This window comes from Hypomesus nipponensis, chromosome 23 (genome assembly GCF_054491055.1).
Source record: "Hypomesus nipponensis isolate SF chromosome 23, ASM5449105v1, whole genome shotgun sequence".
Classification (NCBI taxonomy): domain Eukaryota; kingdom Metazoa; phylum Chordata; class Actinopteri; order Osmeriformes; family Osmeridae; genus Hypomesus; species Hypomesus nipponensis.
This window is the reverse complement of record NC_140383.1, coordinates 4,639,564-4,661,442: the sequence shown is the minus strand read 5'-3', so window position 1 is coordinate 4,661,442 and position 21,879 is coordinate 4,639,564. Positions and strand designations below refer to the sequence as shown.

General features: G+C 49.6%; 2 protein-coding genes across 2 annotated transcripts in view; one reads left to right on the top strand and one right to left on the bottom strand.

The window, feature by feature from the left end:
• Positions 1-3: 3 nt before the first annotated feature.
• On the top strand, positions 4-15,215 carry st6gal2a (ST6 beta-galactosamide alpha-2,6-sialyltranferase 2a). Its single transcript, XM_084689239.1, has 5 exons — positions 4-1,045; positions 5,513-5,610; positions 6,183-6,284; positions 7,678-7,852; positions 11,567-15,215. Exons 1-5 carry the CDS (start codon positions 4-6, stop codon positions 11,812-11,814), a joined length of 1,665 nt encoding a protein of 554 aa, XP_084545365.1. The 3' UTR covers positions 11,815-15,215.
• Positions 9,601-21,879, bottom strand: part of tmtops2b (teleost multiple tissue opsin 2b) — a 27,652-nt gene continuing 15,373 nt past the window's right edge. Inside the window, exons 2-4 of the mRNA XM_084689240.1 lie at positions 19,151-19,476; positions 15,967-16,200; positions 9,601-10,258 (exon numbers count right to left, since the gene is read on the bottom strand). Coding sequence (XP_084545366.1) covers positions 10,046-10,258; positions 15,967-16,200; positions 19,151-19,476 — 773 coding nt within the window. The 3' untranslated portion in view covers positions 9,601-10,045. The remainder of the gene's footprint in view (positions 10,259-15,966; positions 16,201-19,150; positions 19,477-21,879) is intronic.

The window sequence follows — 21,879 nt, the reverse complement described above, 5'->3', positions numbered from 1 at the left end:
ACCATGTCCAGTATGAAGCAGTGGCGTCGGCTGGTGTTGTTGGGCATGCTAGCCTGGGCCCTCGTCTTCCTGGCCCTGCTCTCTTACTTCCTGGATGCCCACGTGAACGAGCCCCTTTCCTCCTCTGGCCCCGCCTCTTCCTCCTCTTTCTCCTCCCTCTCCCAGCACCCCGACACCCGCCGCCTGGCCTCCGTCCAAGCCCTGACCCACAAACACCACACCATCCTGGGCTCCGTCCAAGCCCTGACCCACAAACACCACACCATCCTGGGCTCCCGTCCAGAGCCGGCCTCCCCTCTCTCCACCGCCTACACATATCAGGGCCTGGACCCCACACCCTCTTCCTCCACATCAGAGCCCAGCCTGGAGATGAGCCCGAGCCCAGACGGCGCCCCCTACAGCCAGTACGCCACACAGCAGGACTACCTGGACCCTCAGAGCCTGGCAGCCTGGTCCTCCTTTGGCACGGAGAACGTGGACTCCTACCCCGACCCAGTGACACGGAACCGGGAGAGAACCTCCATCAGCCGGCGCCAGAACCAGGCTTCGCGGCGCGGAGATGGCGGCGAGGAGGTGGAGGAGGTGGTGGAGGAGGAGGAGGAGGAGAAGGAGAAGGGGAACGCTCGCAGGACGACGGCGGGCCGAGGAGAGGCAGCCGACTCGTCCGAGGACTACTACTTCTCCAAGTCGGCCTCGGTGGTCCAGAGGCTGAGGAAGGGCAGCGCCTCGGCCGCGATGCTGAGCCCCAGGCTGCAGCGCGCCATGAAGGACTACCTGAGCACCAACAAGCACCATGTGGCCTTCACGGGCCAGCGGCGTGACACCCAGAGCCCCAGGGACCTGCTTTGTCAGATGAGGAGACAGGCCAAGCTGCGCACACTCGACGGCTCCGAGCAGCCCTTCTCCGACCTGGGCTGGGCCGAGCTGGTGCCCCCTAGGAGCCTGGAGGAGCTGTACCTGCAGGGGGGGAAGAAGGGCTTCGGGAGCTGCGCCGTGGTCGCGTCTGCTGGGGCCATCTTGCACTCCGGACTGGGACAAGAGATCGGTGAGTGGAGGGTGGGGAGGGAGACCAGAAGAGAGGTAGGTGAAGTGGGAGAGAGGGAAGGAGGGACAGCAGTAAAGAGAGAAGGAGGTGGTAGTATAGTGTGGCCCTAGTTGTAAATGTTCAGAAAAGAACAGCCAAGGTAACTGTTGATGACCTCAGACTGGTGAATGGTCTGTAAGAGTGTGAATGTGATCTTATCTTGACTAGGATTCTGATAGGCGTCACTATTGTGCCGTGTGCACACGTGTGTGTGTGTGTGTGTGTGTGTGTGATGGCGTGGCCCTGCCTCTATTGGCTGCTCCCGGGTGCCTGGGGGGAGTGTGAACTGTGCGACAGATGGCTCGTCTGAAGAAAGAGAGGACCCCCCTCCGCTAGCCAATCAAGTTGTTGTCACATCACCCCTATAGCTTCATAATGCACCAATCACAAGGCATCGTCTTCCTCTGGGCTCATGGGTTCGTCCTTGGCAGGCCTGTGCTGCAGAGCCCATATGGCACATGACACAGCACAGGGGAGAGGGTTATGTTCTTACTTAGGAGAGGTGTGCATGTTCAGCATCGAGATTCACACAAGGCTAAATGCAGTCCATTTACCATTTAATAATGCCACAACACATGGCTGTTCAACATGGTCAGCCTTATCTTATCTTATCCATAACAGTGCAGAGGGGGATTTGCAGAGGGGATTTGAACCTGTGACCTCTTGATTGGTAGTCAAGTGCTCTAACCACCTGAGCTACACCTCACATAGCTAAACACACAGAGAACTAGCTGGTGCATGTCTTCCTATCGTTGTAGAATGTTCTGGAGCTGCATGTCAAACATGGATATGCATGAACAGTTCTGAGGTGCAGGTCGAGGCAGGAAGATGGTGCGCATATCTCTGCTAGATATGTACGTTGCAGAGAATACATTCATTCATTCATTTAGCAGACGCTCTTATCCAGAGTGACTTACAGTAAGTACAAGGACATTCCCCCCGAGGCAAGTAGGGTGAAGTGCCTCGCCCAAGGACACAACATCATTGTTTTTTTTGGGCACGGCCGGGAATCGAACAGTCAACATTCTGATTACTAGCATGCTTCCCTAGCCGCTCAGCCACCTGACTCCCTAGAGAAAAAAGAGCGGTTTGCATTCCTGCTTGTTCCCTCATCATGTACTGGATGAGATGAAGGGTCTGGTTATCTGTGAGACTAAACAAGAACTGGCGGGGATTGATAAGCATGTCACGTGTGTTGTGCACGCACGGATGCGCACACACACACACACACACACACACAGATGCATGCACACAGACCCAGATGCACGCACACAGACCCACACATGCATAGACGCGCACATGCATACACACACACACACACACACATTAGAACAACAGGCCCATGCAAGTGTGGTCGAGTGTGACGTATACTTGTGACGTTACTTGCATGAAAACACAAACCATCGTTTTGTTGTCTATCGGTTGTCAGGTAACAACTCTGAAGAAAATGGTTGCCTGGTGGGTGGGAGGAGGTGGTGAGGGAGAGAGCGAGGGAGGAGGGAGGAGGAGGTGGGAGGGAGAGGGAGAAAGCGAGCGAGCGGGAGGAGGAGGGAGGAGGGAGGAGGAGGTGGGAGGAAGAGGGAGAGAGCGAGCGGGAGGAGGAGGTGGGAGGAGGAGGTGGGAGGAGGAGGGAGGAGGTGGGAGGGAGAGGGGGAGAGCGAGTGGGAGGAGGAGGAGGGAGGAGGTGGGAGGGAGAGGGGGAGAGCGAGCGGGAGGAGGAGGTGGGAGGAGGAGGTGGGAGGAGGAGGGAGGAGGTGGGAGGGAGAGGGGGAGAGCGAGTGGGAGGAGGAGGAGGGAGGAGGTGGGAGGGAGAGGGGGAGAGCGAGTGGGAGGAGGAGGGAGGTGGTGGGAGGGAGAGGGGGAGAGCGAGTGGGAGGAGGAGGAGGGAGGAGGTGGGAGGGAGAGGGGGAGAGCGAGTGGGAGGAGGAGGGAGGTGGTGGGAGGGGGAGAACGAGCGGGAGGAGGAGGGAGGAGGAGGTGGGAGGGAGGTTGATCTTTTCTGTTTTGTTGATGAACGTAACGGACTCATGAATTATTGAGCCTTCTTGTAACTGCAGGGGGAGTCGAACTCTGCTACACATATTTTATAGACCAGACCACGGCGGGAAATCTAGCTGCATTGATCTGACTAAGTTCCTTCTCATCTCCCAAGGCTTATGCCATATATCAGCCTCTTTTAGCTGACAGACTCTACGACTGTTGCAATTAAAAGTGTCCACTGACAGTCTAGACCTGTCTGTGTTGGTGCAGATGTTGTAAAGATTTGTCTTCTGCGTCTGTCTGGATCTGTGCTTGTTGGGCCTGTTGGCTGTGTTGTGCTGCCATCTTGTGGTGGTTTGCATGAACTGCGCCCTGAATGGCTTTGACTGCTAATAGTTGTCTGTTCCTAGGCTCCCCTCCATATCTCCATCCTGAGACAGACTTACCCAGAACAGTGTGCTGCCTTTCAAACATTAACATGACCCAATACCCCAGGTGTTTACCTCTGTGTTAGATTGAAAGGCTGCAGTTTTGATTCCCCCTCTGAATGTCCCTTTGCATGGCTGGCTAAATGAACACATGAACAAAGTTTTCAGTCTAGGTGGGACTAGCTCTCGTCTAGCTGTTTGGTACTGCAGTGTTCGGGACTCTACTTTATTACCAGGCTGGTTGTTCGTAGCCAAACGCTTACATCTCTAGACCTCTAGAAAAGTCTGGTTCCTCTGGAACCAGCACTGTCCAAACCCAGGCTTGTCGCCCTCTGAAAACGCAATAGGACCATTTGCAAATGCAAACCTTCCTCTCACTCTCTGAATCCTAATTTAGTTCAAAGGAGCTTTTGATTGCAACCCAGGGGTGTTCAACTGTCAAGGTTGCTAGTATGTCTGGCTGCGTCTGTCAGCACAGAGTGGGAACACACACACACACACACTCCCAATGTCAGGCAGGACACTGCTTCCCTTGGTGTTGCTCAGAGGTGGTGAACGTGCTCCATGCCGATCCACTGTGACACGCACAAGCACACGCACGCATACATACATCCACGCGCGCGCTTGCACACACACACACACACACATATATACACAATATTTCATTCTCAGATGGGAGCATCAATCATCCAGTTGTCAAATTAAAGTACAGCGAAGCGATATTTAATCGATGACAGCACACATTACTAGTCCTTGATCTTATCCACCAACATGCACAACTGTGTGATTTTGTGTGTGTGTGTGTGTGTGTGTGTTGTAATATTCACATTTTGGTATACCAGAGCCATGCCTTTGTGTTTATGTGGGTGTGCTTGTGTGCACTGTGTGTGTAGGACAGCAGAAGGACACATTATAACTGCATCAAAAGCCTGTGCTGGTTTGTAAATGGCTTCAAGGCAAACCTCCACCATAATGTATGACTGTTCAAAGTGACGGATAAGGTGTGGAGTGTCCCTGGTGCGGCTGAGGGGCTGCAGTTTCTCGCCGCGGCCACTAGAGGTCTCTCCTGCTTCTTGTTGGTTCAGGGAGAGCGGGGGGGGGGGGGGGGGGGGGGGGGGTCGGGGGGGGGGGGGTCGGGGGGGGGGGGGGGAGAGAGAGAGACTGACAGTGCTAGAAAGGTAACAAGCTATGTAGAAAAAAACCTGGCGATGGTTACTGACCTCCACCATGGAACTCAAGGTGGTTATCTATCTCCATTCTCACATTTGGTGACATGCGAGACGCTCTTCTTCATTCTGATCGATATAAACTGAAAACATGTTGACAGCCATAACCACACATGTTGAACGTACAGTATAGGAGGAATTGCAAAAGGCATAGGGGTGCATCACGTGTTTATGTGTGTGTGTGTGTGTACCTTCTCTAAAGCTGAGTAAACTGCAGCGTTCCAGAAGGTGTCCTGAGTGATTGTGTGTGTGTGTGTGTGCGTGCGTGGTTTATTTGTTTGTTTGAATTATCCAGAGGCACCCTCCAAACACGACAGATTATGTGGAACGTCCGCTCACCCAATCACAGTGCTTGTTGGGAGTAAACACTGTGCTCGATAAGGACACCCTAGTGGATTCAGTGAGGGACGGGCACTTCTGCAAAGCGCATGATCAATTTTGTTTTCAGGTTTTTTGATGTGCTCTGCCAAAAATGTGTGCTCCAAAGATTTGACGGTGGAATCCGGATGTGTGGACGATTTAGCCTGAATGACCAGGCTCCGACAGTGGGGAGGGAGGAGTCCTGATGAGGGCCCTCTGGGTCTGTGGTCTGTTGGCGTGTGTCTGCTCTACTCCTGGGCCTGCTTCTGGTCCCGGTCCTGGGCCTGCTTCTGGTCCCGGTCCTGGGCCTGCTTCTGATCCCGGTCCTGGGCCTGCTTCTGGTCCCGGTCCTGGGCTTGAATCGGATCTCTGTTGGATCTCTGATGTTCAGCTCCCGTTGACACGTGTTGTGGTTTCTGGGTTGTTTTCCTCAGATTCCCACGATGCAGTTCTGCGGTTCAATGCGGCCCCCACCGAGGGCTTTGAAAGGGATGTGGGAAACAGGACCACCATCCGGGTCATCAACTCCCAGGTGAGCCTGTTTGTGTGTGTGTGTGTGTGTGTCTTGGGTGTACGTGTTTGTCAGAGAGTCCACCGCCGTTCGGAAGGATCCATGAATGTATAAAGTCCTCATTACGCAAACATTCACTAATAAGTGTTATTCTTATGATGTCTGGGTTAGCGGCTAGAGATCATGAACATATGTAGCTCACTCGCTTAATGTATGCATGGCTATGGAGCAGCCTATGACATAGCTCATATACATATGAATAATCGACATGAATAATACACACATAATGAAATACGTGAACTTGTGGGTCCAGTTCTCCTGTGTGTGTGTGGGTATATAGAGTTTGCTACCTGAAACAAAGGTTTAATGGAAAAAGGATTAACTCTAGTGTATTTGCACTGGTCAGGATGATGGTTTGTGCAACTCTGGTTGTTGCAATATCATGTGTGTACTTTGAGCGTGTGTGTGTGTGTGTGTTTGCTGTTTGTGTTGTATTTGTATCTGTATGAGTCTCTGTGGTTGTTGTCCTGTAAATGAGCTATGGCTTTGACATTCCCTCTAATCTTCGGTTCAACGGGTTTGTTCTGTTCCAGATCCTGGACAACCCCAAGCACAGGTTCAACACCAGCTCCCTCTATCAAAATGTCACTCTGGTGGCATGGGACCCTGCACCCTATGCTGTCAACCTACACAAGGTACACACACACACACACACACATACACACACACTGTGTGTGTAAGGACAAGGTGCTGTGTAGGGCATGGTAGTCTTTGCAGTCCTAACCACCCCTGTATAGGAGCCCATGAGAGGAAATGTTACATTCATTTATCTTTCTGCTACAGCCGAGACAGGATTCGATACCCCCGCCCCCCACAGACACACACACACACACAATAACCTTTGACATGTACACGCACGCCTACATATATCCCACTCATCCTCACCCTGTGTCTTTATCTAACTTACATCTATCCAACCTTTATCATCACCTCATTAACCATCTCTTCCATCCAATCTCGTCTTCCTCTCTTCCTTTTTTTCCAACCTTCGGTTCTTCTCCGTCTTTGACCCCACCCATTATTAATATCCGTGTGTGCCGCTCTCACGTGTTTCATACATGTGATCTGTCACGACGTCCGTCCCCCCCCCCCGCCATTTCATCTCTCTCCTTCTCCCTCAGTCTCTCCATCCGTCCTCTCTCCCTCCATTTTTTCTCCTCTCTTCAGCGTGTGGTTCCTACGTCTTTCACCGGGCCAACTGTCTCCCATCTTGCTACATGTGTATCTTCTTCCGTCTCGCTCGCCCTCCATGTTCTGGCACACAATACACAATTTAATAGGCACACACACTGAATTTTGAGTCATTAGTACATGCATTGGATGCTGCTGGAATCTATGTAGAGCATGTTACTTGTTGGAGGGTGGTAGGCGTCATGCATTGAATCTGCTACTACTCAATTTGGTCAAACGTCTTAAGAGCTTTGAATAATTTGACAGCCCTGAACCCCTTAAAATTCTACTAATGCTTTGATCTTTTCCCTGACGTGTGTACCATCATGGATTACATGGATGTAAAGTACTGATCCAGACCCCGGGTCCAATACCTCGGGTCAGATACCTTGCTAGATGCTCCCCTAAAGCTGGCTTGGTATTCTACTGAGTGATAAATCAAGTGCGCCCCAAGTTGATTCATTGTTTCCAGGTGGAACTTACATGCTGATGGCATGTTTTCATCATGAACGGTTCCTTCTATTGCAGCCTATCCAAGGAGAGCAGTGTAACAATACGTTTTCTAATCCAATCCGTCAACACAAGGAATTTTGATGGAAAAATAAGGGTGTGTTTGTGTGTGTATATGGATGAAAAGTATGCAATTATGAACACAGGCATCCGTTTAACTGCTGTTCCAATTTGCTTGACTGACACACACCATTATGCTTTCTATCACGATTGCAGGCAATAATCACTTATGTTCTCCCTCCTCTGCCCTATCACTTTCCACACACTCTTGCTTGATCCGCACTCTCTCTCTCTCTCTCTCTCTCCCCCTCTCCCTCTCCTTTGTCCATCCCCCTCAATCTCCCTCAGTGGTATGCCAGCCCGGACTACAACCTGTTCAGTCCGTATGTGGAGCACCGGAAGCTGCATCCCAGCCAGCCGTTCTACGTGCTGCACCCCAGATACGTGTGGCAGCTCTGGGATCTGGTCCAGGGCAACACCCGGGAGAACATCCAGCCCAACCCGCCCTCGTCAGGCTTCATAGGTACCCCCAACACTCACCCATACATACAAATGTACACACACACACACACACATATATATGTAATCTCATGCCTTTGGGACATTTCTCCTGGCCTCCCACTTCAAAGCACCAGGTGTGTGTGTGGTCAGGTGTGTGCGTTCCACACCCCTTGAGCATGCCTTCTGCAGCATGTCTATTGCTGCCTTCTGTTTGAACCGTGAACCTGCTCTCCTCTGAATTGACCTTCCTGCTTTCTTGCAGGCAGCAGGTCTCATAATCCCTATATGTTGGCGATAGATGCTCGACAGATAGATTACCAGACTGTAGCTCAAACAAAGGCTCCATAGTGCCACACAAGCCATTGTGCAGAGCTGCATGCTAGGAGTTTAACATGTGTGGGGCTGTCCTTGGATCTTGTGGGGCCTATCTTCCTAAGATCCTGCCTGTCTGGTGATAAATATACATGTTCTCACCCTTGCTGTCAGTTTAACTCAGCCTTGACAGGACACAGTGGCACATGGGTTCATGCTTACACACATACATATTTTTTTTTTTACAGCAGTAATCGTGTTGGAAATAATTAACCCTTGTGTTCTCCTCGGGTCATTCTGACCCATCAGTCATTGTGACCCACCTTCGTTTGCGACAACTTTACCGCATACAAAAACAAAGTGAAGCATTTTCTTTTAACTGTTGGGCTGTCAGACCCCCCACATTGCGAAGGTTAAAAGAAAAGTATTTTTATTTGCCTTTGTATTGGGTAAAATTGGGTAAACACAACGATGGTTCGTTATGAACCTTTTGGTCATGTGACCCGAAGGCAGCACAAGGGTTAAGCGGGCCTAAGTCAGTTAAATAAGTTACTTCCAACCGCAGAACAGCTGCAGCATTGTAATCTGTATGAGCCACTGTGTCCTGTTTCTACACGTGTGTGTGTGTGTGTGTGGTGCTATGCATCAGAACACTTTGTCATGATAACTTTCACTTAGCACTTGCGTCTAGAAGCAGTTACCAAGGTTACACTGGAAATGCCATTCAAGTGTGTGTGCGTGTGTGTGTGTGTGTGGGGGGGGAGGGGGGGGGGGTCCTTCGTTCCTTCCTCTCGTTTCTCATTAATACTCCCGTCAAGACAAAAAGAACGAGGGGGAAAGTGTTGTTTCACCAAACACCCTCTGCACGTAGGTCTTTGTGTTTCCTTCCTCACATGATGCATGACTCACTGTTGGGTTTTATCCCTGCATTTACGGCTATTGTGTGTGTGCGTGCACACCAGTGCGAATAAAGAATGTCAAAGTGTATATTGTGGTGTCGGGTAACAGAGATTGCGTGTATGTATTACATTACACTAATAACCAGAAAGGTGTGGTGTGTTAGTCTGAACTCTGTGTTGTCACTTTAGATATACCAAGGTATTGCTCTGGAATCTCTCAATCCTTTGTCAGTATGAAACAATTTGTACCACATTGAAAAGAAACCACGCACACAATCATCTCCATAGAGCTGTCTTTGTACAGGCAAGGGTGAATTGGAGGGATTCTGACGGTCCTTCAACATCATCTCACATGGGTTAATTCTCCAATAAATAACAATGTCATTCTCAAATCAAACAATTGTGGTGCTGTGTGAGCAGCTGTGCCCTCGGGGAGCTTATTGCACCTCTGACTGCTTCCTCTGACGGAGCACAGCAGCTGGAGGCAGGGTGAGGGGGGCGGGGTGAGGGGGGCGGGGTGAGGGGGGCGGGGTGAGGGGGGCGGGGTGAGGGGGGCGGGGTGAGGGAGGGATTTACACCTAAACAGGGTTTGTACTGACAGAAAGCAGAGAAAACAGGCACTAGATGAAACAACATGCACAAATTGCACAATATTCCTTATTGTACATGTCTGTCATACACACCCACTCTGTTGGAGACTCGTCAACACACACACACACACACACACACACACTCGTTTGTCTGAGATACAACATGCACAATTAGTTTCCCATATACAGTATTTTCTCTTTATTGTACACACACACACACACACACACACATACAATGTAAACACACTGAATGGACGGACTCCAGAGTCCTCTACAAGGGAGTTTATTCTGGCGGGCATCATCAGAATCGGTCCGGTGAATGTGACAGAATTGACCATGCAGTGCTCTTCCGTGATTGGTCATGGTGGGAGTCCCCATGCCTTTCCCCCAGGCCTCTGCTGGCGCTGCGCCCCCTCAGGATGTGACTTCTGGGGGGTTGGTGCGCTCGGTGGCTGGGGTGCTGCACCCGTGGTTGAGGCCTGTGGAGATTTGAGCGGTGCAAGCCACAGTGTTGCTGTGGACCCGGCGGTTGAGCTGGATCACTGTGGTCTTGGAGGGCATGGAAGACAGGCCGTTCTCCATCGCCCGCCGCTTGCAACGAAACATGATCAGGAAACACCTGTAGAACTGAGGGAGGGGAGGGAGGGAGAGAAGTGGAGAGGTAAAGAGAGGGGAGTGATAGGTAGAGAGAAGGGATTAAGTGTGTGCTTTTAAGAGTGACTTTCTCGCTTGATAGAATCTGACACACACACACACAAACACACTCACACAATCGTACACACTCTCTCGGGAAGCCGTACAGCAGCCAAACTCTGCCGGAGGTGTGTCTGACCTCTCCTGACAGGTTGGCCAAATGTACAGTATATGCTCCCAGAGTTTGTCCAAGCAGAAAATCCTGCTGCCAGAGTTTTGATGTGTGATCGACAGGAAGTGGACCAGCGCAGAGTGGAAAGGGCCTCTCTAATGTCCTCTGCTGCACCAGCGGAGTGGCGTGTTCTTAGTGTGTTTAGCGTGGTCTCGCAGGCCATCAGGAATGCAACATAGACCACACAGACCGTTGGCAGCTCAGTGTCACTGCAGAAGGGCCACTACATAGGCAGGGTGAGGCCACTACATAGGCAGGGTGAGGCCACTACATAGGCAGGGTGAGGCCACTACATAGGCAGGGTGAGGCCACTACATAGGCAGGGTGAGGCCACTACATAGGCAGGGTGAGGCCACTACATAGGCAGGGTGAGGCCACTACATAGGCAGGGTGAGGCCACTACATAGGCAGGGTGAGGCCACTACATAGGCAGGGTGAGGCCACTACATAGGCAGGGTGAGGCCACTACATAGGCAGGGTGAGGCCATTACATAGGCAGGGTGAGGCCACTACATAGGCAGGGTGAGGCCATTACATAGGCAGGGTGAGGCCACTACATAGGCAGGGTGAGGCCACTACATAGGCAGGGTGAGGCCACTACATAGGCAGGGTGAGGCCACTACATAGGCAGGGTGAGGCCACTACATAGGCAGGGTGAGGCCACTACATAGGCAGGGTGAGGCCACTACATAGGCAGGGTGAGGCCATTACATAGGCAGGGTGAGTCGGAGAGAATGGGATCTAGTTCTGTGAGGTGCCTGTTAAGAGGTCAATTAGAACGGTCGCGCAATGGCTGGGAATTGCGATGGAGAAATTGTAAAAGTAAGCAAAGTCGCTGGCCAAAGTGGAATGTCATCCAGATTTCTGCCCGTTTTGTGTGTACAGCACAATAATTGTACAGATAGTGTGTGTGTGTGTGTGTGTGCGCGTGTGTGCAGAGTGTAAACCAGTCGCATGCATGCAATTCAGTATAGTGTCCACACAAATACCCCCACTTAGTCACCATGTAAATACAGAACTCCGAACCATCTCTCTCTCTGTCTCCCCCCCCCCCCCCCCCGTTGTTGCAGGCATCCTGTTGACGATGGCGCTGTGCGAGAAGGTGCACGTGTACGAGTACATCCCCTCGCTGCGTCAGACGGACCTGTGCCACTACCATGAGTCCTACTACGACGCCGCCTGCACGCTGGGCGCCTACCACCCCCTGCTGTTTGAGAAGACCCTGATCCAGAGGATCAACGAGGGCCCTGAGGAGGACCTGAAGAAAAAGGGCCGGGTCACCTTGCCAGGCTTCAGCACCGTCCACTGTGACCTCTGAACTCTGACCTTCTTCCCCCCCACTCCTCTGAGAACCGGCCCAAGAACGGAAGAACCGCCACAGCCATTCTCCAGGTCAGGTTCTGGTGTTCTAGGACTGGGTTATGGTGGAATGGTGAATCCACCCCTCAGGCTGAAACGGAACCACTTACAACCGTGGAGAACCAAAGCCATAGCCACTAAATGTGGGACCAACAAAGGAAAGAAACCATGACCAGAACCAGAGGTGATTCCGGAAACCTTTGGCCGGAACCGATCCAAGAGACAAAACCTTCAGCTGAGATGGGAGCCAGGCGCAGTGGGCCTGAACCTTGATCTGCTGGAGCTGAGCCTGGCTAGCACTGGGGCTAACTATGGTAGCAATAGATCCCTAATTTTAGATAGACAAGATGTTTTGTGATATCTCTGGGTGTGTGTTTGCTGTCGTGAAACTGTGCTTTACCGAGAGCTTCGGGTTCTCTTGTTCTTCCTAAAGGAATAGTCCACTTTTTTGACAGGTATTTGTCATTTCTATCCATGTGTCAACAGTGTTGTGCACTGAATGTCAAACATACTTCCATGCTGAACACACTCTCTTTCTCTCACTCAAACACAAACATACCCTTTTAGCGACATATCGATATGAGCAAGCTGTAACCAGGCACTCCTCAAACACATTATCTGTACTGAGATGGATGGACATTTTATTGATCTACAGCCCTGTTGCTGTGGGATACTTCTTACATTTACATGTAGTCATTTAGCAGACGCTCTTATCCAGAGCGACTTACAGTAAGTACAGGGACATTCCCCCCGAGGCAAATAGGGTGAAGTGCCTTGCCCAAGGACACAACGTCATTTGTTACGGTGGGGAATCGATCCGGCGGTGACTCCCTCACTGCTCAGCCATCTGACTCCATCTTACATACCTTACTGAAAAAGTCTTAAGGTGTCACCATCAGGGTGTTTTGAAGACAATGTTGGTGTATCTGTGCTCAATGCCTGTCACACTCTCGCATGACTGCACTGACTTATCTGCCAAGAGACACTCTGTCACTCTACTGTCACTCTACTCTGCACTTTACAACTGGCTTTCCCTGCAAAAGCAGGAGGCCTTTGTATATAAGGTTGATTAGGGAAAGGCTTTGGCAGCCCCACCATTGGATAAAGAGTACAATTTGATAGTGTTCTGTTTGATGATGTGGTTTGGAGAGTGGGCAAAATATAGCAGTTGTTCCAAACACTTAATTGTAACCCTCTGCTGAGCGGCCAACCAGATACTTTTCCTGGGTTGCCTTACCAACACCCAGCACCTGTTTAAATGATGTGATTTAATATTGTTAGCTACATCCTCAGAAACTGCAGCATCCCAAATGTAATTCATTTGTTAAAAAATGGAATTAAAAAGTTTCCGGTGGTGTTATGCTGGATGGACTTGGCTCTCCAACTATACAAATCGACCAGTCAGCAAGTCGTCTCTGAAAACCATCTGACTCTTTCATGAATGTAGTCCACTTCTCTAATAGACAAACCTGTTTGTGGTGCACAGACCCATTTGGGTCTGCGTGTTCAAGGGCCTTGCAGGATTGTTTCAAACTAACAGTGAGGTTTGTGCCATCCTAAGCCGTACTCGCAGGGAAATGTCTTTAAGCTTCTCTTGTATTGCTTGCGTACCTCCCATGGTACAAAGAAAAATTACTTTGGTCTATGGCTCGACACCCTAGATTGTTCTGTGGTTGTTCCCATGCAAGAACCCTCTGAAGAACCCCAAAACCTAATGGATAAAAAGTCAGTGTCACTGAACAAAAGGTTCTAGCGAGAACAACTTCCCAAAAAGGTTCCAGCAATAACAAGAAAGCTAGCTTCCTTTTAAATGGTTGTTCTCTTTAAAGGGTTCTCTCACAGAGGGAGAAAGGAAAAGCTTATCTACTCTGCACTGTTTCTACTGAGAGAATACAGCCTGCCAGGGACTGATCCTATCAGGGCAGGGGATTGGACCTTCCGCCTCGTGCTCATGGTGTTTACACTGAATCTGTGCCAGACCAGACCTCCAGAACCTCCAACCCCCGGTGGGTTTAGATGTCCTATCCCTATCAGGCCACGCTAGACAGCTCGGAAAAACTAGAAGGCTGCTGTGTGCTGAAACCACAGATCCAATATTCAACCACTCACCCTAAACCCCAGAAACCGAGCGTTGAGGCAGCCATAGAAGCACGGTGTCCCTGGAGAGAGTGGGAGTTGATGTGTGGAGGCATTGTCTCGCTATACGCTGAGAATCTGAGGCTCGGAAGCTTGTCTGTTCTGGGGTTTTTTTGAAGCGTGTCCAGGCAGAGTGGCTGGCTCAAACAGCCTTGACGCTCGCTGTGACATCACAATCACAAAACTCCGCTCCGAGTTCTAGCAGCCCATTCAGCTGCTTTGCAGCACACAAGCAAAAACAACACCTTATAAAATGCAGAGCATGGGAAGAAGTTGGAAAGGGGTTGAACGTGTTTCTCCTAGGTGTGTATTGGGTGGCACATTTACATTCTTATATTATCTCCTCTTTAGGGAATTGATTGACCAGATCAGTATCAACCATAATGATTACACAACACTACAGTACCTGAGTAGTAATGTGCATATTGCTTTAATATGATTATAGATATGATCCTAACTTAGCAAACTGAGTCTGTACGGTGGGCTCCTGGATTGCCCTTGCCATTGCCCTGTTTGTGTTTGAAGTGTTGAATAGTAAACTGTTCTTGTAAATCTGTTTGTGATTGTGACAGACTGAAGGTGCAAAACAAACCTACATGTTGTGTGAGGGGAACACATCTTCTGATGCTCAGACCATGCTGATCAGAAGCCGGATTCAGGGGTTAACAAGCTGTCTGTGTCCGTGCAGTACGTTGCTGAGCAGTGAATAGACTGCCAGTCCAAGACACAGAGGGCGGAGACTGTGCTGAAAGTAAGAGCAGATTGTCTGTCTGATGGTTCATAAGGCACTGATTTATGTGTGTGTGTGCTTGTTTCCATGCCTGCTCACTAGGAAATCACATCCAGTGGCTGGAGAGAAAGCTGGTATTATTGGCCAGATTTCTACAAGCTTCAAATGCAATGCCTTCTGGCCAAATGCAGGGGAATCTTGAAATTGTGCCAAATTTCTGTTATTTACTTTTGCTCAGGCCTGTTTGGGTGGTTTACTGTCGTGTGTGTGTGTGTGTGTGGGGGGGGGTCGTCATAATTAAAAACAAATTTGGAGCACCTAAAGGGGTCATGGTAGCGTTAAGTGTTAATCTGAATGGTGCTTGGGTCCATATGGGGTAGAGCCGAGATCATGACTGGAGATTGGTTCCCAGATTGGAGGTCAACTGCTTATCTTGGCCTCTAAAACACATCTGTATATCTTCCAATCTGCTCCCTTTGTGCTTAGCCAACTCCTATCATCTCTCACACACGCTCGCCCCCCCCCCCCCCCCCCCCCGCTCAGAGGAAGGTGCTGTGGGTCCATGCCGCCTTTGAAATTAAAACAATGTTTATCTTCTCCCTCTTTCACTTAGCACCTTCAAAGTCCCTTTAGAGGTTCTGAATGAGGCCTCCTGTGAAGGCAGGGAGGAAGAGGAAGATTAAGGGTTCCACAATATTAAGAGCGCTTGAAAAGCCTTTTGCCATCACAACAGCCTTTGGGTTGATTTCTTCATTTTTCAAATGTTCATTTATGATTTGTCATTGAAAGCCTCTTTCTTTGGCTTGAATGGAAATGTGTATCGACTGTTTGTATGATTTCATACATTGTTCCTTCAGTGAAATTGTTTTTTTGTATTTTTACTGTGTAAATAAACAATGTTGTACATGCATATCATGCGTGTGTGTTCTTTAAAAAAAGAATTTCCTATAAAAAAAAATGTTTGTCTAAACCTTAAACCCCAAACCTAACCTTCACCCAAAACCCCAACCTTCACCCTAAGTCTAAGCCTAACCCTAGTTCCTAACTATCCCTGCTCCTAACCCCAACACGTAATGTAATTGTAATTCTAACCCCTAAAAATCCTTAGAAATCACGACTGAAGTTGCGGGGACCAAGAAATTGTCCCCTCAAGATACATTTAGTCTAAGCTTGCCATCCTTGTGGGGATTTCTGGGCTTAAAATAAGGCCACACACACACACACACACACCCCTCCACTTCTCACCTGCTTGTTCATGAGTATGTAGATCAGGGGGTTGATGACTGTGCTGCTCTTGGCCAGTAGGGAAGGAACCACGCTCGCTACAGGGGTGATGATGCCGCGGGGGCCGAAGGTGGCCATCATGGCCACTACGCCGTACGGCATCCAGCAAATCATGTAGCAAACCACCGTGGTCAGTACCATGAACAGGATGTGGTACTCTCTCCGCCTCGCCGCAGACTTCCGAATCTTCCCCACCTTCGAAGGAGGGAGGAGAGCAGATTAGCAAAGGCATAAAGATATTAAAGTGTGTGTGTGGGGGGGGGGGGGGGGGGAGAAGAAACACAGGACATATATGGATGGATATCAGAGTTTGAGATAGAGGTTGAGAAAGCTAAATAGAGAGAATGCAGAAATACTGACTAGGCGATCGGTGGAAAAGAAGAACGAAAAGATCAGAAGGAAGAGGATAGTTGTGCAGGGGAGCAGGACAAGGCAGAGTAGAGACAGAGCTCCCATGTGGCATATCTGGAGATTGTGATTTCCTTGTGTTGTGAGTTGTTTCAGATTGCCTGCCCTCGACCTGAAGGACACTACATAACACATTAGTGTTGGCTCCTCCACCTCACACTACCAGCACCAGAGACTAGGGGCTTGTCTAATGCCATCTGAGCCTGAATACAAATGAGTATTCAATGCAATAGATTGTGTGTGTGTGTGTGTGTGAGAAAGGGTGTGTGTTTGTGTAAGAGGGTTTTTTCCATGTGATGATGACGTGTGTGTGTGTCTGAAAGGGTGTGTGTTTATAGGGTTTTTGTGTACGTGGACATTACGTCTCGTTAGTCAGAGATGCAGGTACCCTGAAGGACAAATGCTTCGTTTTCTCTCTTTCTATGGTTATGTCTCTTTCTCTGTCAGTACATTGTTGTCTGTCATTTTGCTATATTGTCATCTATATTCTCCTTTCCTTATCTATATTCTTCCATCCAATCTTTTATCGCTCTATTCACCTCCTCCATTCATCCCCTCCTCCTTTCCCCTGTATGCACTCATTTATTAAGTTGATCTTCATCTAACCTTCTATTTATTCTTTCAATTACCTGTGTTTGCTTCTTCTTTCAGCCACAGTCTACCTCCCTTTTTCTCTCTGTTTTCTCATCTCACCCACTCCCCACGGTCCCCATCACATCACACCCACTCTCTCTCTCTCTCTCTCTCTCTCTCTCTCTCTCTCTCTCTCTCTCTCTGTCTCATCTCTCTCTCTCTCTCTGTCTCTCTCTCTCTCTCTCTCGCACACCCACACTCTCCTCTACCCCTCTCTCCCACACCACCACACACAGAGCCTGTGATAATCAGTCCATCGGTTCCGTTCCGCTGGATGCCCTCCCTGGCCCGCCACGGGCCTCCTACCGCCTCCATCCATCTCCCCCTCACTGCTGTCAGCCCCAGGTCAGGCTGGGAGAGGGGATGAACCCACTCTGCCTGGAGCTCTGCTCCCTGGTTGAACTGAATGAATAATGTGATAGCAAAAAGCCAGCAGATGGACATCTGGACAGACGGACGGACGGGTAGATTGAGGCAGGAAGGAGGGAAGTCAGGCAGGCAGGAAAGAAGGCGGGTAGACAGACAAGCAGGCAGGCACGTAGATGGAGAAAGCAGGTAGGCAGGCCGACAGACAGGCAGGCATGTACACAGACAGGCAGGAAGGCCGACAGACAGGCAGGCAGGTACACAGACAGGCAGGCAGGCCGACAGACAGGCAGGCAGGTACACAGACAGGCAGGCAGGTACACAGACAGGCAGGCAGGTACACAGACAGGCTGGCAGGTACACAGACAGACAGGCAGGTACACAGACAGGCAGGCAGGTACACAGACAGGCAGGCAGGTACACAAACAGGCAGGCAGGTACACAGACAGGCTGGCAGGTACACAGACAGACAGGCAGGTACACAGACAGGCAGGCAGGTACACAGACAGGCAGGCAGGTACACAAACAGGCAGGCAGGCAGGTACACAGACAGGCTGGCAGGTACACAGACAGGCAGGCAGGTACACAGACAGGCAGGCAGGCAGGTACACAGACAGGCAGGCAGGCAGGCAGGTACACAGACAGGCAGGCAGGTACACAGACAGGCAGGCAGGCAGGTACACAGATAGGAAGCTAGGCAGGTTGCTGATAGCAGGGGCCATTTATGCCGGACAGGTCCAGTTCAGGGTAGCTTGGTGTGGCCCAGGGAATACCCCCCTGGTGTGAAGAACCCTGCCCCCCTGTACACAGTAGGGTGCTAATGGAGGTTAGAGAAAAGCTACTTATTATAATCAGGAGGCCACCACCAAAATAAGATTATTTAACGAATGGCTTGGTCCCCTTACGATAGAACAGGTCTTTTGCACAATAAAGCCAAGTCTGTGAGGGAGAGAGGGAGAGAGAGAGAGAGAGAGAGAGAGAGAGAGAGAGAGAGAGAGAGAGAGAGAGAGAGAGAGAGAGAGAGAGAGAGAGAGAGAGAGAGAGAGAGAGAGAGAGAGAGAGAGAGAGAGAGAGAGAGAGAGAGAGAGAGAGAGAGAGAGAGAGAGAGAGAGAGAGAGAGAGAGAGAGAGAGAGAGAGAGAGAGAGAGAGAGAGAGAGAAAGGTGTGTATTTGTAGAAGACCCTGTCCATTGTATATTATAAAAGAGAATGCCTGGAATGCCTGGTATTTGGGTATGTTGCCAGTAAGTGGCTTAGGCTTTGTGAAAGCTGCTGATTCTTACACGCTGCAAACAGATTTGCAAGGTAATCCACTGGTCTGCTCGCCACTCTTAGTTTTGCGACGCAAACTATTTAAATCAGCCTCTCCGAATGAAAAGGATTTAAACGGCTTCTCAAGGTGGACGGACATAGGACCCTAAGCCAGACCACACCCCCCCCACACACACACCCACACACACACACACACAAGCACACACACACATGCGGAACCACGGAAACAAATTTGAGCAAAGCACTCTATGGTTCCTCCTGGATATCCTTACTGAAGGGAAGAAGGTTTACCCTGTCAAGACAAGTCGTTGTAAGAACAAACGGTAAACCTCATGCACACCCCCCCGCACACACAACCCACACACCTGCACACACACACCACACACACACCCCACATCCACACCCACACCCACCACAGCCGCAGACACACCACACTCTAACACCCCCCTCCTCCCCCCCCTCCATACCTGTTTCACCGCCCAGAGGAGGCGTCCATAGCAGTACACCATGACCATAATGGGCAGGGCCAGGCAGAAGATGAACAGGCAGATGATGTAGGAGTGGGACTGGGCGGTGCGCTCGTTCCAGGAAACAGAGCAGCTAGTCCCCGCTCCCTCCAGGTCATAGCTGCTCCAGCCCAGCAGGGGGGGCACCGTCCACAGCAGGGAGTACAGCCAGGACCCCCCCACAGCCAGCAGGGGCTTCCTGTAGTCGGGCCCCCGCTTGTTGTAGACGGTCAGGGTGCTATAGCGGTCGTAGGACAGGATCACCAGGGAGATCAGAGACACTATACCTACGAGGGGAGAACACATGTGTATAGTATGTTATTGTTGAACATTGAGGAGGGGAGAGGAATGTATGTCATGTCGTTGAACAGTGATAAGCACATGCTCTTAACTGAGACACCATTCCTTTATCTTCCTAATAGCAGAACCAGGGGGCTGGGCCCAGCAGAGTTGTCATCGACCTGCTGCATGAGATAAGAGCTCTTTGTGTGGGTAGAGAAATAGAGGAGGGAGAATGTTTTATTCCTGGACATATATATATATATATATATATATTATAAAACAATTGGGTTTTTTCGACTTAAATGGATGTTTCTGATTGGACGAGAGACGTTCCATGAGTTGAATTATCTGACAACAACCCACTCTGACTTTTCACTCCGGGATGAAACATTCGCGTTGATACAAATAAGTAACCATAACAACGGGGACGAGTCAAAGCCTCCATTTACAATTTGAAAGACTTTAACAAGCTAACTTGTACTTACAACAATGACTTCAATATTTTTTATAACGTATTTGAAAAATGTTTCTTTTCAGAATGTACTGTGTCAGTACATTCCGCTCATCTCACATCCCGTTCTCTATTGACCTCGCTCAATCTAGGTTACTTCAGACGGGCTGCGGCCGACACGACAGCAGTAGCAGCAACTCTACACTTGGCCAATTATTTTCTTCTTAAAAATCTGGATTTTATTTGGGGACAATGACATGGCTCGATAGCTGGCTAGTCTTGTCGTTAAACATACTGTCAAATTATAATTACAGTTTGGAGAAAATGTCCACTTTGATGCGGTCATCTCACATCAATTTGCTATTCAACTTGCTCCACAGGCTGCGGCCGTACTGTAGCCTAGTACTAGTATGGCCGATACTTTGTTCGTGAAAATCTTGATATTGATTTTGGGATAGTGACATGGCTGGTTAGCTAGCAAATCTTCCTGTCAAACATAATGTAAAATTATATTTACTGTTTGTCAACCGTACACAATGTTATTGCCTTTGAATCTGGCTAGCATAACGTTAGCTTTCGGGCTAATAGCTCAGCTGACGTTGACACCGGAACTATTTTGTCGCTGCGGAGGAACAATGGCAAAATAAAGATTTTTTTTATCAATAGCTGTATTTAAATCTTAATTGGTTGACTATAAAATTGTTTTATAAAAGCAATATAGTACTCGTGCTCGTGGGGTTGTTGAGGAATATACCACGGGTGTTGTTGCCTACGCCCACGGCCTCCGGCCTCGTGGCTACGGCCGAACACCACCCGTGGTATATTCCTCAACAACCCCACTCGCACTCGTACTATATTGCTTTAATATATATTTGTTTTGCAAGTGCATTATGATGCATTGAGATTTCTACAGATTTTTAAATCCACTCAAATTCAAGAAGTACATCTTTCCATTAAGTGTTGTGTATCATGGTCATCCTACAGAAAATAATCAAAGTGGATCACTGCCCTGGCAAATCTCCTTCGGGAACAAACAAAAACAAATGAACACTTGCCTGGTGAGGGTTCTGTCTGTGAAAATACTGTGATATTACTTTAGTTTTCTGCTGTACTGACAAATCCCTTTTTCCATTTGAGGATTATCAGATATGTCTAAAGGGCAGGAGAAGGGAGTTACAGGGGTGGAATGTAGAGGCATGGAAAGGTGGAGGTGGGGAAGGATGAGAGAATGGCTGGAAGGTGGAAGGAGAAAGGAGGAGAGCATGGCTGGAAGGTGGAAGGAGGAGGAGAGCATGGCTGGAAGGTGGAGGTGGAAGGAGGAGGAGAGCATGGCTGGAAGGTGGAGGTGGAAGGAGGAGAGGAGAAAGAGGGAAGAATAAAGACTAAAGAGGAGATGAGGAGGGTAGAGGGAGGGATTGCTGACAGCTGTAGTTGGGAGGAAGGGGGAGGAGGAGAGGGAGGGTATAGAGCTAGAGGGAGGCAGGAAAGGAGGAGAGGGGAGGGGAGGTAAGGTGCTGGGAAGGGTAGACATTGTCACATCCTATTCATCAGGTATGGGTTCAGCCCTTCATTTTTTCTGTGCAGAATCTGCACTGTCACTATGACTCACCAGTCAACCTGCTGCACAACACACATATACACACATCCACACACACATATACACACATGCTATCCTTGACTTCTCTGTCTCTGAAAGGAAGAATAAGAATCCACCTATTGCATCCTCTCACTGCTGTTCTATAGAACCTCCTTCTGCTGTTCTACAGAACCCCCCTCTGCTGTTCTATAGAACCTCCCTCTGCTGTTATATACAATCTCCCTCTGTTGTTCTATAGAACCCCCCTCTGCTGTTCTATAGAACCTCCCTCTGCTGTTCTATAGAACCTCCCTCTGCTGTTATATACAAGCTGCCTCTGTTGTTCTATAGAACCCCCCTCTGCTGTTCTATAGAACCTCC

Excerpts from the sequence above, each read along its gene's own strand:
- st6gal2a (XM_084689239.1), top strand. The coding sequence starts at position 4 with ATGTCCAGTATGAAGCAGTGGCGTCGGCTGGTGTTGTTGGGCATGCTA. Across the intron at positions 1,046-5,512 it reads CGGACTGGGACAAGAGATCG|ATTCCCACGATGCAGTTCTG; the intron begins GTGAGTGGAGGG and ends TGTTTTCCTCAG. Across the intron at positions 5,611-6,182 it reads TCCGGGTCATCAACTCCCAG|ATCCTGGACAACCCCAAGCA; the intron begins GTGAGCCTGTTT and ends GTTCTGTTCCAG.